The sequence below is a fragment of the Pteropus alecto genome, unplaced genomic scaffold, assembly GCF_000325575.1.
Source record: "Pteropus alecto unplaced genomic scaffold, ASM32557v1 scaffold38, whole genome shotgun sequence".
NCBI lineage: Eukaryota > Metazoa > Chordata > Mammalia > Chiroptera > Pteropodidae > Pteropus > Pteropus alecto.
In genome coordinates, this window is record NW_006442512.1 from 2,723,777 (window position 1) to 2,741,667 (window position 17,891).

Consider the following 17,891-nt stretch of genomic DNA (forward strand, 5'->3'; position numbering starts at 1 on the left):
CCCAACTAAGAATCCTTTATAATACTGGTTAATAATCCTTTGATCAATTTTGACTCCCAACAAAACCCTAAACCCCTTTAGGACAAGCAATATTCAGTATGTATTTTTATTTCCCTCTGTTATAGAACATTGAATAAATGCTTGTTTGGATTTCATTGAGAATGAAGAAGTTTGAAGATCCAAAAATTAATGTAAAGCTACGAAGATAAAGAAATATATTTGCATATTAAACTATTGCATAAAACCTACCAGTAGTGTCTGTCCTTGCGAAATAAAGAAATGACCTGATATAACTATGGTGAGAACAAGATGTCCAGATTCTTCATTGGAGTCAAAAACCTTGAGAAAGAGAGAGAGAAATATGTATAAGACAATACATTTCTGTAATACTAATAAACTTATAATACTGATAACCAAATTATCTTCTCACATTGATCTTCCTACCCTGAATGTCCCCTTTCTTCTCATTCAATCTGTAATCATTCCCTTACAGTTTCAAGTTTGGTTTTTTCATATTTCTGAATTTTTCATATTTCTAATTTTAAATTAAATATATCGAGATGACATTGGTTAATAAAATCATATAGGTTTCAAAATATCAAGGTGACATTGGTTAATAAAATCATATAGGTTTCAAGTAAATAATTCAATAATATATTATATATATATAATATGTGTATTGCATTGTATGTTCACCACCCAAAATAAATTTCCTTCCATCACCATATATTTGACCCCCTTTACCCTTATCTACCTCCCTCTCTTCCCACTTTCTCTCTGGTAACCACTAAACTGTTGTCCGTGTCCATGAGTCTCTCTCTGTCTTGTTCGTTTGTTGCTTTCAGTTTTATATTCAACATATAAGTGAAATCATATGGTTTTCAACTTCTGACTTTTTTCGCTTAGCATGGTTATCTCAAGGTCCATCCATGTTGTTGTAAACGGCAGTTTATCCTCATATAAGGGCTAACAGTCAGGCTTTTTAAAAATGTAACTAAAACCAATATTTTGAAACAGAAAGAATACTAGATTGAGAATCAAGAGATGGGCTTGAACCAACCACTTTTCAGTTACCTTTTAATAAATCATTAACCATCTCAGCCTCAATTTCCTTTCTGCAAAATGGGAATAATGCCTTACCAGGGTGCTGTGAGACTTCAGAGTCCCAGTTTCTTCAGCCACATAATCATATTTCATAACCCCTCAAAACCTGGTACTTTCCTTTGGATGAGCTTTAATTTGTCAACGTTACTCTTAAAATATGGTGCCCCAAATTGACCATAATACTCTTGGTGTGGTCTAATTATCTCCTATTACTTATAGCCTATAATGACATTAACCTTTTGAGTGGTAGTGCCATTCAAGAGTGATCTCAGATCAATCGAACCTCCTGAAACTTCATTACCTATGTTGGTAAATCATACTTTCACTTTCTTCATCTGAACTTAAATGTGAGATCTTACATTTATCCCCATTATATTTTATCTCGTTAGATTTGGTTTATAGTTGTAGTGGGGGAGTTGAGGCAATGAAATCAAAATGTCAGGGTAGACATGACTGATAGGTACATGAGAGGGGGTCTTAAGTTTGGGTCTTAAGAGGTTACACTGCATAGGTGGCTTTAATATCGTTAACAAACATCCTGTATAAATAAGAAATTATAGACTCACCTTAATGCTCAAAATAACACACACCTTACTCAAGTATATTTTATAAGGTTACTGCATCCTACTGAGAAATAATGTTGTATCTTATAGTTTCGTATGTGAGGTTCGTAGCTTTAATGTCATAAACTCAAGATTTCCTACTGAGTTTTCTCTAGTTCACTTTAAATTCCATACTTAAAGATCATATAATATTTTAGATGTCAAGGGGTTGGTATGCTAAGCCCTGCACTATTTCCTGCTGTGGTTGTTATTCTGCCTCTTTCCCAGTATTAGGAACTCAGTTATTTGTATGACACAATCCCCACCATAGTTTAAATGCATTATCTTGTACGTTTCATGCCCAATTAAAACCACAAGTATAGAGAGCTAAGAATTAGAGTCTGATCAACGATTTCTTTGGGAGGCAATATGTTAACATGATAGTTTAACTTTTTCTTTTTTGAATTGTAACGTGTATCCTGAAAAGTATCCAACACTTAAATGTACAGCTCAATGAATGATGATAAAGCAAATATATAATCACCACCCAGGTGAGGAAGCAAAACATTACCAGCTTTCCAAAAAGTCCCCTAGTGCTGTCTCCCAATACTTACGTGCTCCCAATCCTTCCAAGATAACCTCCCATCGTGACTTCTAACACCACTGTTTAGTTTTATTTATATGAATGGAATCAAATGGAAAGAATTCTTTTATATCTAGTTTCATCGATGCTGTTGTAAGTGAGTGAGTGAGTTCATTTTCATAACTATAGAATACCATTTTCCAGTTTAGGTCTAACACAAACAATGCTGTTATGAACATTCTTATATGTGTCTCTTGCAGGCAGAAACACTGCATTTTTCAAGCTGTAACTAATGACTTCCAACAGAGTCCCAGTAGACCTCTCCCCTGCCTTCCAAACTGTTACATCTAATTGGCCACTCACCATCTCCACTTAAAGATCTAATAGTCATCTCAAAATTAACAGCCCCTAACTTGGAAGTACAAACCTTATCATTCATTCATCCATTCATTCATCATTTACAAAGTGTCTGGCAAGTGAATTCTGTTGCCTATCACCAGGAATAGAAGTCCAAACGCTTTTCCCACTTCATCTTGGTACTGGAGTCACCAGGGAAAATACAACACAGTCAAGCACTGGATGGAAGAGCACTTTACTCACACAGAGAAGAAACTAATCAAGATCAGCATGATTAGTGGGGTGGTTCCCCTGGGGTCAGAAGGTCCCTCTCAGCAGCCATGCAGGGCAGCTGGCCTGTACTCATCCCTCTTGTGCTACAGTAGAAAGATCCTGTCCCCTTCCCTCAGACAACAACTACAGCAGTGGGGTTGGTCAGGTGTTATATGATGGTTAAGCAGAACAAAGGAGCACAGGTTGTGAAGACTCTATCACTTGGTAAGAAAGTATTCCAGGCCCAAGGCCAAGAGGCGATCAAAAAACTGCACGCACAACTGCCTTTCCCAACACAAAGCACCCACTATGTGACAGGCTGTTATTGGCATTTGACTCCCACAGTTTACCCATCTCAGGATATAATTCAATGCTTATTTTTCCTTTGGTCAAAAGTACGGAAACATTTTTGAATCCTCTCCTTTTCTCATACCCATATGCAATCTATCAGCCAATCCTTCATGTCTACCTTCAAAATATTCAGAACCTAACCACTTCTCACAGGTCTGGTCTGAGTTATCACCATCTCTAGTTAGATTATTATAATAACCTCCTAAGTGTTTTTCCTAGTTCTGTTCTTCCTCCTCTTCTCTAACAGTTTATTTTCAATCCAGTAGCCAGAGTGATCCTTTCAAAACTTAAGTCAGATCATATCATTTCCAGCTCACAGCCCTGCAGCAGCTTTCCATCTCATTCAGAGACTCGTGCAAAATGCTCCACAATCTAGCCTTTCATTGCCTTTCTGCTCCAACCACACTGACTTCCTTGCTGCTTCCTGAACTCACTAGGCCCATTCATGATTATAAACCTCTGGGCTTTTACAATTGCTATTCTATCTGAAATTCTCTTCTATATCCACATGACTTGCTCCATCTTCTTCAGATTTTTTCTTTTTCTTTTTTAATTTTTTTTATTATTAGTTTCAAGTATACAGTACATTGATTAGACATTTATATAGTTTATGAAATGATACCTCTATGCTTCAGGTCTTTTCTTAAATGTCATCTTTTCAGGTAACACCTTTCCTGACCATCCTACTGAAAAATGCCTCCAACTCCCCCATTACTCAAAGCAGACCGATTCTATTATTCCTTTCTCCAGCTTTGTTTTTCTCTATAGTTCTTACTTTTGTTGCTTTATATTTACTTGTTATCTGTCTGCCTATCTTCTTTAAAAGATAATTGATAAATGGGATTATAAACAATGCTCAGTCCTCCCCCCCCCTCAAAAAAAAAAGGCAGAATAAGAATAAAAATGGAACAAAGAACAGATAGGACAAATACAGAACCAAAAACAAGATTATAGACTTACACTCAACCCTATCAATGATCACCTTAAATGTAAATGGCTTAAACACCCCAATGAAAGGCAATCTGACACTGGGATAAAAACAAGACAAAACTATATGCTGCCTACAAGAAACACACTTTAAATATAAAAACATGAACAAGTTAAAAACAAAAGGGTTTGGAAAACATATGCTAACATTGGTCAAAAGGAAGCTGGAGTAGCTATATTAATATTTGACAAGAATATCAAAAGGCATAAAGAAGGTCATTTAATAATAATAAAGAGATCAATTAAGAGACATAATCTTAAACATTTATGTCCCCAATAACAGAGCTTAAAAATATATGAAGCAATAACTGATAGAACTGTAAGGAGAAATAGACAAATCTACAATTATAGTCAGAGATTTCAATACTCCTCTCTCAATAATTGACAGAACAAGTACATAGAAAGCCAGCAAGTACAGTAGACTTGAATAATGTTGTCAACCAATATGACCTGACTGACATGTTATAGACTACTCTCCCCCATACCAGCAAAACACACATTCTTCTCAAGTGTACCCACAGCATTTACCATGACAGACCAAATTCTGGGCAACAAAACAAGGCTTAGTCAATTTAAAAGTACATTCTTTGAGCACAAATTAAATTAGAAATCAATAACAGTAAGTTCTCTGAAAAAATCCCTCAATATTTTGAGACTAATACACTTCTTAATAACACATGGGTAAATAAGAAATTAAAAGAGAAATTAGTATTTTGAACTCAATGTTATTCACCATTTAATAAACTAAAAAAGGAAAACCACATGATTATCTCAATAGATAAGAGAATATAGAAAAAGCATTTGACAAAATGCAACATCCATTCCTAATTTAAAAACTCAGCAAATGAGGAACAAAAGATGCTTCTTCAAGCTGATGAAGAGCATCTGTGAAAAACCTACAGTTAACATCATACTTATCAGTGAAAGACTAAAAGCTTTCTCTCTAACATAAGGAACAAGACAAGGATGTCCGTTCTAATTAGTTCTATTCAACATTGTACTAGAGGTTCTAACCATTGTAATCAGATTGGAAAGAAAGAAGTAAAATTGTCTTAATTCACATATGACATGATTATTTATGTAGGAAATCCAACTGATTTCCCTAGAATTAATGAATGGATTTTGGAAAGGTTACAGGATACAAGATCAAGAAATGAAAACTAAATTTACACAAACTAGTAAAGAACTAGAATTTGAAATTTTAAAAATATCAAAATTTACAAAAGCATCAAAAAACATGAAATTCTTAGGGATAAATATGACAAAAGAAGTTAAAGATCTGCACACTGAAAACTGACAGAAATTTAAGTGCACATAAATATATGGAGAGATATACTTTGTGCATGGATAGGAAGATTTAATATTGTTAAGATGCTAAAGTAGGCAGAATAATGATCCCCCAAAGATGCCCATGTTCTAATCCCTGGAACCTGTGAATATGCTATCTTACATGGCAAAGGTGACTTTGGAGATGTCATTAAGTTAAGGATCATGAGATGGGGAGCATACCCTGGATTATCCAGGTGGGCTCAATGAAATCACAAGTATCCTCATAAAAAAATGAGGCAGAAGAGCCAGAGTGAGAAAAGGAAATGTGACTGCTGGCTTTGAAGATGGAAGGGTGGTACAAGGCAAGGATTTCAGGCAGCCTCTAGGGCTGGAACAGGCAAAGAAACAGATTCTTCCCTAGAGCCTCCAAAAGGAGTGCAGCCCTGCTGACACCTTGATTTTAGCCCCATAAGGTCTACTTCAGAATTTTGACCTCCGGAACTGTAAACTAATCAGTTTGGGTTATTTTAAGCCACTAAGTTTGTGGCAATTTGTTACGGCAGTAATAATCAAATACTAAATTCTTTTGTAGAAATTAGTAAGATGATTCTAAAATTCATGTGGAAATGCAAAGAAAAGAGACCATATACAAAGTAATTAAGTCAGTTAACATTAACAAAGTACCTATATACTGATCTCTCATAAATAAAAAGGAATGTCCCTGACCTTGAGCTTCATTTATTCATTTGTTCATTCAACAAATATCTACTGAGCACTTAACCGACTAGACGCCAAGTATTTTTCTAGATGGGATACATAGTTGAACAAAACATTAGCTCCCCTCATGGAGCTAATGTGAAATGGGATGCAGGACAATGGCACAAACAACAATTAACAATAAATATAAGTAGTGGGATGGTGAGAGTCGTCGACTCTGGTGCAGCAATAAAGGAATGCTTTGCCAAGAATTTATAGACAAACTACTGAATGCGAGAAGATATTTTCAAATGATATATCCAAGAAGGGTTTAATAATCCAAAATATATAAGAAACTCATACAATTCAACATAAAAAAATCCAATTAAAATATGGGCAGAGGACCTGAATAGACATTTTTCCAAAGAAGACATACAGGTGGCCATGAGACACATGAGACACATAAAAAAATGCTCAACATCACTAATCATCAGGAAAATACAAATTAAAATCACCTCACACCTGTCAGAATGGCTATCACCAATAAATCAACAATTGACAAGTATTGGTAAGGACGCAGAAAAAAGATTCCTCGTGCACTGTTGGTAGGATTGTAAATTGGTACTGCCATTATGGAAAATAGTGTGAAGTTTCCTCAAAAAATTAAAAATAAAACTACCACATGACCCAGTGATTCTAGTTCTCGGTATTTATCCAAAGAAAACGACAATACTAATTAGAAAAGATATATGCACCTCTATGTTCACTGCAGCATTTTTCACAATAACCAAGACATGGAAGCAATCTAAGTTTCCACCGATAAAGGAATGAATAAAGATATGGTACATATACACAATGAAATATCTCCGTCATAAGAAAGAATGAAATCTTACTACTTGTGACAACATGGATGGACCGAGAGGATATTATACTAAGTGAAATATTCATTCGAAGACAAATACCACATGATTTCACTTTTCTGTGGAATCTAAACACAAAAAACAAAAAACCCAAACAAATAAAACAACAGAAACAGACTCATAGACAGAGAGAACAAACTGATGCTTGCCAGAGGGGAGGGAGGTAGGGGGATAGGTGAAAAAGGTAAAGAGAAATAAAAGATACAAACCTCTAATTATAAAAAATAAAATAAAATAAGTTACAGGGATGTAATGTATAGCATAGGGAAAATAGTCAATATTATCGTAGTAATTTTGTATGGTGATAGATTTAGTATCACATTGTAAGGAATAGAGTTGAGTCAGTATGTTGTATACTTAAAACTAATATAATATTGTATGTCAACTATAAGAGAAAAATTATAGACAATAGTCAAATTGACTAAAAAACAGCTTTTTATTACCACCATATGCCAACAATTCTAATCAATGTCGCTAATAAAATACTCCTCTCTGAAAAAAATCTTTTGTGGTCTAAGCTAAGTTCTAAACAATTGCTACAGTTATTGCTGAGTTAAAATAATACATGTAAGCTGCAAATTTTCAGATTTATTATTTATTCATTAATAAATTGTTTTTCACATAGACATTCATTTGACAAATGCCCAGTTATAAAGCTGGCCTGCATACATGCAGACTACCACATGCACTGGTTTCAAGAGTAGATCACGATGCTTTGATATACTACAAGATTGCTTAATGCAGAGTTCTCATCTCTAATCCTTTCTTAGTATGCAGTGCACTTCAACCCTGTGGTACTACTTCTTCTGCATTTAAAACATTGATCCAAAATAAATCATGACAGCACAGAGATTTTGAAGATGAAGAAACAGAACTTAAGTTACTCCAATGCCGTCATTTTATGGGAGCTTTGGTATCTACATTTGTTTAAAATTTTTAAACAGAGTGCAAGCACCAAGATGGCACATTTTTGTTTGGTATGTGTAAATTTTAGTTGACACTCAAAATATTTTACTATATTTGAATAATACCTTTAACATTGAAATTTATTCTTTTTAAATTGTTAAATATTTCCAAACTAAAAAACAAAAAAAAGAGAATAAAATACATCAGCAATTTTATCGCTAGTTGCCTAAACTGCTTTATCTTTGGAGATTTTCAGTTTTTTAATCACTTATTAGTTAACGGGTAATTAGTTATATAAAATATCAGCCTGTAACTAAAGAATCAAAGTTCAGTTAACTAGATATAAACACAATTGGCTAAATAGCTGTGCTTTTTTCCTGCCTTATACTATAATGTTTATATTTTTTCCTATTTATTTTACTGCCATGATTATAATAATGAAGCTCAATGAAATAATTTTCACTGTCTGCATAAGTGAATAATTTCACTTATGAAATTTTCATGAAAATAATTTCATCATTTAGGGGAGAAAGGTTAAAAAAGTAGTTAAAAAATATCCATTCCCGCTGTCATGTTCTAGACACACTGCTGAACATAATAAGTAAATTACCAAGTATGTAAGAAAGAAGCTAGGGATAAAAAGCAGGATAAGGGGAATGGGAGTATAAAGACAAGGCATGAAAGGAGAAAGGAGGCCCATATAAATAGGATAGTCAGGGTAGGCATTGCTGAGGTGAGGCTTGAGCAAAGCCCTGAAGGTGTGAGATGATTAACAAGATATCCAGGAATACCATACTTATTATTTTTTCAGATATTTGTTGCAATGCTTCATCTAAAAGGTCTTATTAGTATGCTCATACAGTTTGAAAATGTTTAATATAAGACTTCCAAAGGGTTCAGAAAAAAATGGTAATTTGATTGTATCTCTGTAGTCTTGCTTCCCAAATTCAATCCAAATACCAATTACCTTTCCTTGAGCAGTTACTAAAATCAGCAACCAAGTGGGCCAGAAGGGTTGAGGTCTCAGGATGCAGATAAAAAGAGCTGGATATTTTCCCCTGTAGGAGAAAGGAGGCCCAAGCCTGAGCAAGGAGCCCTAGGGCAAAATTAGAAATGCCCCAGTTCTTGGGAGAGAGCCTAGCCCATAGAATTTGGTGGACCCCCAAGAAGAGCAGTATCAGCCTGTGTCATCTGAAATCCCTACTGGTCTCCCAGCCTCCAAGAGGTTACAATGGAGCTAGACAATTTACTTATATGAGTCCTTCCTACTCCTCTACAGAAGGCCCAGAAGGCTGGGGCTCATGCACCTTCTGTCACTTAAGGTATATATCCACTGTGTACTTGCGCCCCAAGGGTAAAAAGAGGTATAAGTTAGACAAAGAAAAATAACTACACACCAAACAGGCTAAAAGCAAAGAAAAAGAAAGAGAAAACCCAGAACAGGTAGCTCCTAATGGAACAGAACTATTGGAGATCAATAGCTTAAACCAAAAAAAAAAAAAAAAAATTATTATTATTATTATTAAAAATACATAAGAAAAGTCCTGGAGCTAAAAATATGCTTTATAAATATAAAACTTCAATAGCTTAATTAAAGAATTAGATGGATACTTGTGAGGCCAAATTAATGCTCTGAAAGATCAGGCAGGAGAAATATTCAGAAACACAGAGCAAAACTACAAATCATACGTGCAAGATAATATGAAGCAAAGATTCCAATCCATGAGATCAAATTAATGATAGAAGCTAAACTGGAGGTGGGAAACAGACTGAGGAAAGGCAATGATTAAACAAATAATAGAAGAACTGTCCTACAACTGCAAAAAAGACATGAGACAGAAGACAGAAAAGGTTCAAGCTCCAGCTACTGATGGGGGGTGCGGCGGAATCAACAACTAGACACATCCTGATAAAGTTTCTAAATTAGAAGTATAGAGGAAGGTCTTAAAAGCTTCTAGTCTTTTTAAAAGGCTCTGTCCAATACTAGAGGATTCTAGAGAACTAACTCATTTTTTAAAAAAGTGGTAAATAAAGTAAAAGTATCAAGCATTTGTCCTATCTCTCCTATACAAACTGACCACTAAGTAAACTAGTAAATATGAGGTTTTTCTTTACTTCTTCTATAAAGAATATAAAATATTTTTATATTCCAGTCAATAATTGAAGAAAAATGATAAAATTAGGATATCAACATTTTGCAGCTCCTAATTAGCTAATGGCTCTAGACATTGTGCATCAATAGCTGCAACATCACAAAGAAACAGGCATTACATACTTCCAAAGGGAAGAAACCAAAACGTCTATTAAGTGGCGTTGCCAAAAAAATCCAACCTGAACTCGATCGAGGCTCTAGATTCAACTATCAATTAACAAGAAATACAGAAGACAAAAGATCACATTAAAGGCACTATAGGGATGGAGTCAGCAAAATCCATACTGTCAGAAACCATTGGACTCTGTTACTTCAACAAATAAATTTCAAGGAAGTGAAAGAGTTAGGTCAGGGAAACATATGGAGGAAAACCTAAAGATTAAAAGATATACCAATCAATTACAATGTATGGTCCTATTTAAAAGAGTTATGGTACTGCGCTGGATGAGGGGCAGATGGAAGCGTGCAGTCTCAGTTTGGCTGGGGGCCAGGACCTTTGGAAGACCATGGGGAACCTGCTTTCTGGGCTTCTGGAGGTAGAGGAGGAAGAAGAGTTCTACCAGACAACTTATGGAGGTTTCACAGAGGAATCAGGACATAAAAAGTATCAAAGGAACCAGTCAGACACAGAGGAGGAGGTGGACTCTTACTTTAACATGGATGAAGGGGATAAACCATTCAGTGATGGAGAAGCAGAAGAGCCAAGAAAGAAGCACCGAATAGTCATCAAAGCCTGTAAGGAGCCTCTCAAGAGGTTGAGCACCCCAGCTGGTAGCTCTCAGAAGGCCTGAGAAGAGTAGGCACTGCTACTGCTAGAACTACAGGATGATGGCTGACAGTCGAAAGTCCATGTGTCAATCTACAGCAGAACACACATGACAAACATTCCTTCAGGTACAGGAGAGGTAGGGCCAGTCACAGCAGTAAAAGGGAGCCCACAGGAGCTGCTCAGGGAGGCCAAGATCACAGAAGAATTCAACTTACGTTCTCTGGAGACTTAGGAGCGGCTCAAGGCCAACAGAAAGCGGGTTTACAAGAAGTAGAAGTGCTTTGGGCCCATAATTACCTACCACTCAGTGACAGTGCCACTGGTTGGAGAGCCAGGCCCTAAAGAAGAGAACGTTGATGTGGAAGGGCTCAAGCCTGCTCCCATAGTTTCTGCATCGGCTCCCAGTGCCGGGACTGGACCTGTCAATCCTCCTGCTTGCTGTTCACTGTACTTTAATCATTTTCAGTGATGATGCAACATTAAAGGAATGATTTCCCCAAGGGAAGCCCCCAAAGGTCCCTGTTTGGGACATATGCCCAATGACCCATCACCCCGACCTATACCGGGGCCCTGTGACAGACATACCGTATGCCACTACTCTGTGAGGCCTATAAAAAGTACATCACTGCCTATGACTGCTGACAACCACCTGGGCCCTGGGCCCTGGCCCACCACCTCATCAGCCCCTCCCTGGCTCTGGGCCAGGAGCCTTGCACCAGAAAATTGTCATCAAATGAGTGTCTAATCCTTAGAAACCTCTTTCCAGCCCTGATGTGGGGCTCTCAGTGTTCCCCTTTCTCTCCCTGCTTCTCCCTTTGTCATCTCTAGGTTTTGCCTAGCCTTTTTCTGTATTTCTTTCACCAACTCCCCGCCTAGCTCCTACTGATTTTGTTTGGGATTTTTAATCCAATAAAACAGAAATATCCTAAATAAATAAATGAACAATAAATGAATGGATAAATAAAAAATAATAAGTGTTATGGCACTTATAAGACTTAGAAATCTGAGCACTATTTGATAATAGTAAGGAATTGTTATTTTTTCAGGTAAAATGTTATTGTAATTATTTTCTAAAAGTTCTTATCTTTTAGAGACAATTAAAATAATTGATGAAATGGTAGAATGTCTGAAATTTGCTTCAAAATAACATGATGGACATGGATAGGATATAAATGAAACCAAACTAGCCATGAGTTGATAATTGTTGAAGCTAGTAATACGTACATGAGGGCTTACTATACTATTATGTCTACTTTTAATTATGCTTGAATTTCTTTATAATAAAAGTTCTACAAGATGCATCCATGTTCTTTGTTGGCTAGGTAGAGCAAGGTTAAGGAAAGCATTCAGCTTCCTACAAAGAACAAGATTATTATTTGTAATTTCCTAACTTTACAGAGAAATTTCAATATCATAATGCCTACCATAATACAGGAACTAAGAAAAAATTACTTATTTCTGGCTCTTGGGAATATTTTTAATGACTCAATATAGCTTTTAATTGGAATGTCCACATTAGCACAATATGAAAAGCTCAAAGAAAAATGTTATCTCTAATGACCAAGTCATCACAGAAAAAGATATTAATTTTAAGGTGTCAGAGAGAACATAAATCATGTTCATATCTTCTTTCCAGTTGCTAACTAAGTGTGGCTTAAGATTTAGGTCATCAAAACAATATGTATAAAAACAGACATGTAGACCAATGGAACAGAATAGAGAACCCAGAAATAAAACCATGCATGTACAGTTAACTAATATTTCACAAAGGAGCTAAGAATACTCAATGGAGAAAAGACCATCTCTTCAATAAATGGTACTGGGGAGAGTGACATCAGATACATGGTGGAGTGAGGGACATACCCAGATCTCTCCCCTTGAAACAACAATAAGCTAAACATCTAAAACACAACAAAAAACACCCAAACTGCACACCAGCACTTCTGAGCATGGGATCTGTGAATAAGAGCTACCACAGGTCAGAACCCCAGGAGCTGGGTGATAGACTGGGAGAAACAAAGAAGCTGCCTCTTGCCGGAGCTCCCTGTAGGAGGAGGGGAAGGGGAGAAGGTGCTGCAAGTTCCCTGAACAGCCCTGCCTGGGAGAGCTATGAGCACCATGCAGCCCGTGGCAGTGCCTAGGCAACAGGGCAGAAAGCAGAGACGTGGGGATGGCAGAGAAACAGGGATGGCAGAGAAACAACAGTTGATTATTACCAGCCATGGCTGCAAAATGTGAGGCTGAGCCACAGCCTCTAATCCCCCAAGCCAGAGGTCCCATCCTCCCATATCCTCCGAGACTGAACAATGCACAGCCCCAGGGGAATCTGAGCAAATGCTACAGAAACTGTCGCTAACACTGACAGGGACTGAGACTGAGGGTAGTGAGCATGATTAAATATCTATAAGAAAAAAAGGCATTATTGAGACTTTATATGAAGCAGGGATCCAAGAGACTTAGACGCCACCTACTGGAAGCCAAAAGAAAAATGCCTTCTTTACAACAGGTTAGAGAGACCTTTATATAATAAATCTTCTTTCTGGGGAAAAAAAAAAAAAAAGCAGAATACATTTCCATTAATGTCCAACCAGAGAAATAGTCCATTAAATACCACAAACAAGGTGACAAGGCATCTCAGAAAGAAAGAGAAAAATCTCCAGAAAATAAGCTTACAGACATAGAAATATGCAACTTAAATGACAGAGAATTCAAGATGGTACTTCTGAAAAAACTCAGTAAGATCCAAAACAATTAATATCAGCAATTTCAGAAACCGAAAAACAACTAGATGAGCAGAATGAGTTCTTTAGCAAGGAGCTTGAAACCCTCGAAAAGAACAAAATAGAACTTCTGGAGATGAAGAACACACTGGAAGAGATGAAAAATAAAATAGCAAGCTTGAGAAATAGAGTTGACCAAATGGAGGAAAGGATCAGTGATATCAAAGACAGAAATCTATAAGTAAATCAGAAGGAAGAAGAAACTGAAGGATGAAAAATAATGAAAGAGAAATACAAAAACTACCTGATACCATCAGGAGAGGAAACGTAAGAATAATGGACATTCTCGAAAGGGAGGAAAAGGAGTAGGGATTAGAAAGTATTTTCAGACAAATAGTTGATGAGAACTCCCCAAATCTAAGGAATGAGATGGAGCTTAGAATTGAAGAAGTCAACAGAAAACCCAATGCCCTCAACCCAAAAAGATCTTCTCCAGGACACAATGTATTAAAATTATCAAAAATCCATGACAAAGAAAGAATTCTCAGAACAGCCAGGGAAAAGAAGATGGTAACCATAAAAGAAAACTCATGAGATTATCACTGGACTTCTTAGCACAAATCTTACAAGCATGAAAGGAGTGGAATCAAATATTCAAACTACTAAATGAAAAGAACTACCAGCCAAGAATAATGTATCCAGCAAAGCTCTCCTCTAGATATGAAGGAGAAATAAAGACCTTTCCAGACATACAAAAATTAAGAGAATTCTCCACTACGAGGCCTGCATTACAGGAAATACTGAAAAGGATCAGCTCGCTTGAAACAAAATGACAAAAAAACAAAAAACAAAAAAAAACCATAATTAGAAGTAGGGCAACTAGTAGGCAAATAGAAGCAGAGGAGTGCAATCCTTACTAAGAACAAGGCATTATAAGCTTAAACGATAAGAAGAGATTTGCTATAGCAAGATAGAAATGAACATTCACCGTACATGGGGACAAATTAAACAACAATGACTGAAAAGGGGAGGAATCAAGGATCCAAATTCGCAAAGGGAAATGGAGATAAGGCACGCACAGAAGAAAATGGACAAATATAAATAACTGTCCTCTATATATTCATAATAGTAACTACACGCTAAAGATTCAGAACTGAGGTATATAGCATAAAACAAGAAGGATCAGAAGGAAAACCCACAGAACACAACCAAAAAAAAAAAAACAACAAAAGGAAAACCCACAGAACCCAACCAAAAAAATAAATAAAATAGTTAGAGGAAAACCTTCTATTTCAATAATCACCCTAAATGTAAATGGACTGAATTCACCAATAAAAAGTTGCAGAATGGATCAGAAAACAAAACCCAACCATATGCTGCCTTCAGGAGACACATCTCAGTTCCAAAGACAAATATAGACACAAAGTGAAAGGGTGGAAAATGATATTTCAAGCAAATGGCATTCAGAGAAAAGCAGGAGTAGAGGTACTGTACTGATGTTGGACGAAAGAGACTTCGAAATAAATAAAGGTAAAGAAGAATACTGAGGAACACTTCATAATGATAAAGGAAATCATGCACCAAGAAGACATAACACTTATTAATATCTATGCTCCCAATCAGGGTGCCCTGAAATATATAAAGCAATTACTAACAGAACTAAAGGGAGAAACAGACCAAAACAACTACTGCTGTAGGGTACCTAAATACCCACCTATCGGCTATGGACAGATCATCCAAACATGAAATCAATAAAGAAATAACAACCTTAAATGACACATTAGACCAACTGGACATAATTGACATTCACAGAGTTTCCATCTAAAAACAGCTGCTTATACATTCTTCTCTAGTGCACATGGAACATTCTCAAGAATCGACCACATACTGAGACACAGAGACAGTCTCAACAAATATAAGAGGATTGAAATCATACCAACCATATTCTCTGATCATAATTCTTTGAAACTAGAGATCAACTGCAAAAAGAAATCAGGAAGAACCACAAATACATAGAGATTAAACAACATGCTACTGAAGAATAACTGTGTCAGAGATGAAATAAAAAGAGAGATCAAGAGATACATAGAAATGAATGATAATGATAAGACAATATATCAAAACTTTTGGGACATGACAAAAGCAGTCATAGAGGAAAGTTCATATCATTATAGGCCTATCTCAAAAAGCAAGAATGAACCCAAATAAAAAACCTAATGTTTCATCTTAAAAAAATAGAAAAGGAAGAAAAAAATGAAGCCTAAAATCAGCAGAAGCAAAGAAATAATAAAAATTAGAGCAAAATTAAATGAAATTGAAAACAAAGCAAAAAAAATAATAGATGCAACAAAGAGCTGATTCTTTGAGAAGGTTAATAAAATTGACAAATTCCTGGCTAGACTCACTCAAGAAAAAAGAGAAAGGACACAAATAAACAAAATCAGGAATGAAAGAGGAGAAATTATGACAGACACCACAGAAATACAAAGGATCATACAAAAATACTATGAAAAAGTATGTAACACATAATTTAATAACCTAGAAGACATGGACAAGTACTTAGAAAGATCCAACCTTCCTAGACTGAATCAAGAACCAGAAAATCTAAATAGACCAATCAGCAGTATGAAAATTGAAATAACCATAAAAAACCTACCAGATGGCTTCACCAGTGAACGCTACCAAACATTCTAGGAAGATTTAATATCTATTCTCCTCAAAATCTTCCAAAAAATCGAAGAGGAGGCAATACTTCCTAACTCATTTTATGAGGCCAATATTACCCTGATACCAAAACCTGGTAAAGATAACTCAAAAAAAAAAAAAAAAGCACAAAAAACTACAGACCAATATCTCTCATGAACAAGATGCAAAAGTCCCAAATAAGATGCTAGCAAACCTAGTACAGCAACATATTAAAAAGATTATACACCACGATCAAGTGGTCTTCATCCTAGGGGCACAGGGATGGTTCAACATACACAAATCAATTAATGTAATGCATCACATAAATAAATTAAAAAATAAGAATCACATGATCATACCAATAGATGCAGAAAAGGCCTTTGACAAGATACAGCATCCATTTATAATCAAAACACTTAACAAAATCATTACAGAAGGAAAGTACCTTAACATAATAAAGGCCGTATATGACAAACCCTCAGCCAACATTATATTTAATGGTGAGAAGCTAAAAATCTTCCCTCTAAGATCAGGAACAAGTGATAGCTGTGCACTATCACTACTAATACAACATTGGAAAAGGCTGTCCACTATCACTACTAATATAACATTGGACGTCCTAGTGAGTGCAATCAGACAAGAGAAAGATATAAAAGGCATCCAAATAAGAAATGAAGAAATCAAACTGTCATTATTTGCAGAGGACATGATTCTGTATATAGAAAACCTTAAAGACTTCACAAGAATACTACTAGAAACAATAAGCAAATACAATGTAGTTTCTGCATACAAAACCAATCTTCAAAAATCCATAGCATCCCTATACTCTAATAATAAATTGTCAGAAAAAGAAGTGGAAAAAATAATTCCTTTTGCAACTGCAACAAAAAGAATAAAACACCTAGAAATAAATTTAACGAAACGTGAAGGAACTATAGAATGAAAACTATAAGACCTAATTAAAATAAACCAAAAAAGATACAAAGAAATGAAAAAGATATTCCGTGTTCTTGGATTGGAAGAATCAACATAGTTAAAATGACCTCATTACCTAAAGCATTATACAGATTTAATGCAATCCCCATCAAAATCCTATTGGCTTTTCTTAAAGAAACAGAACAAAAAAAACCCCATCAGATTTGTATGGAAGCACAAAAGACCCTGAATTGTTAAAGCCATTCGGAGAAAAAGAATGAGGCTGGGGGCATCACTCTGCACAATTTCAAATTATACTATAATGCAACAATACTCATAACGGCATGGTATTGACAGAAAAACAGACACAGACCAGTGCAACGGAATCGAAGGTCCAGAAATAAACCCATGTTTCAATGGGCAAATAATTTTGACAAAAAAGCCAAAAACACAGTGGAGAAAAGAAAGCCTCTTTAATAAATGGTGCTGAGAAAACTGGAAAGCCACCTGCAAAGAATGAAACTAGACTGCTATCACCACACACCAAAATTAACTCAAAATTAATTAAGGACCTGAAAATAAGGCCTGAAACAATAAAAAGCAAAGAAGAGAACATAGGGACTAAACTCATGGATCTTGGACTTAAAGAGGGTTTTATGAAATTGACCTCACAAGACACGGAG

General features: G+C 35.8%; 1 protein-coding gene and 1 pseudogene across 1 annotated transcript in view; one reads left to right on the top strand and one right to left on the bottom strand.

Annotated features, from left to right (window-relative positions):
* Positions 1–17,891, bottom strand: part of REC114 (REC114 meiotic recombination protein) — a 102,477-nt gene that overhangs the window by 70,413 nt on the left and 14,173 nt on the right. The window contains 1 exon segment of the mRNA XM_006922645.2: positions 250–339. Coding sequence (XP_006922707.1) covers positions 250–339 — 90 coding nt within the window.
* Positions 10,575–11,120, top strand: LOC102889106 (annotated as a pseudogene).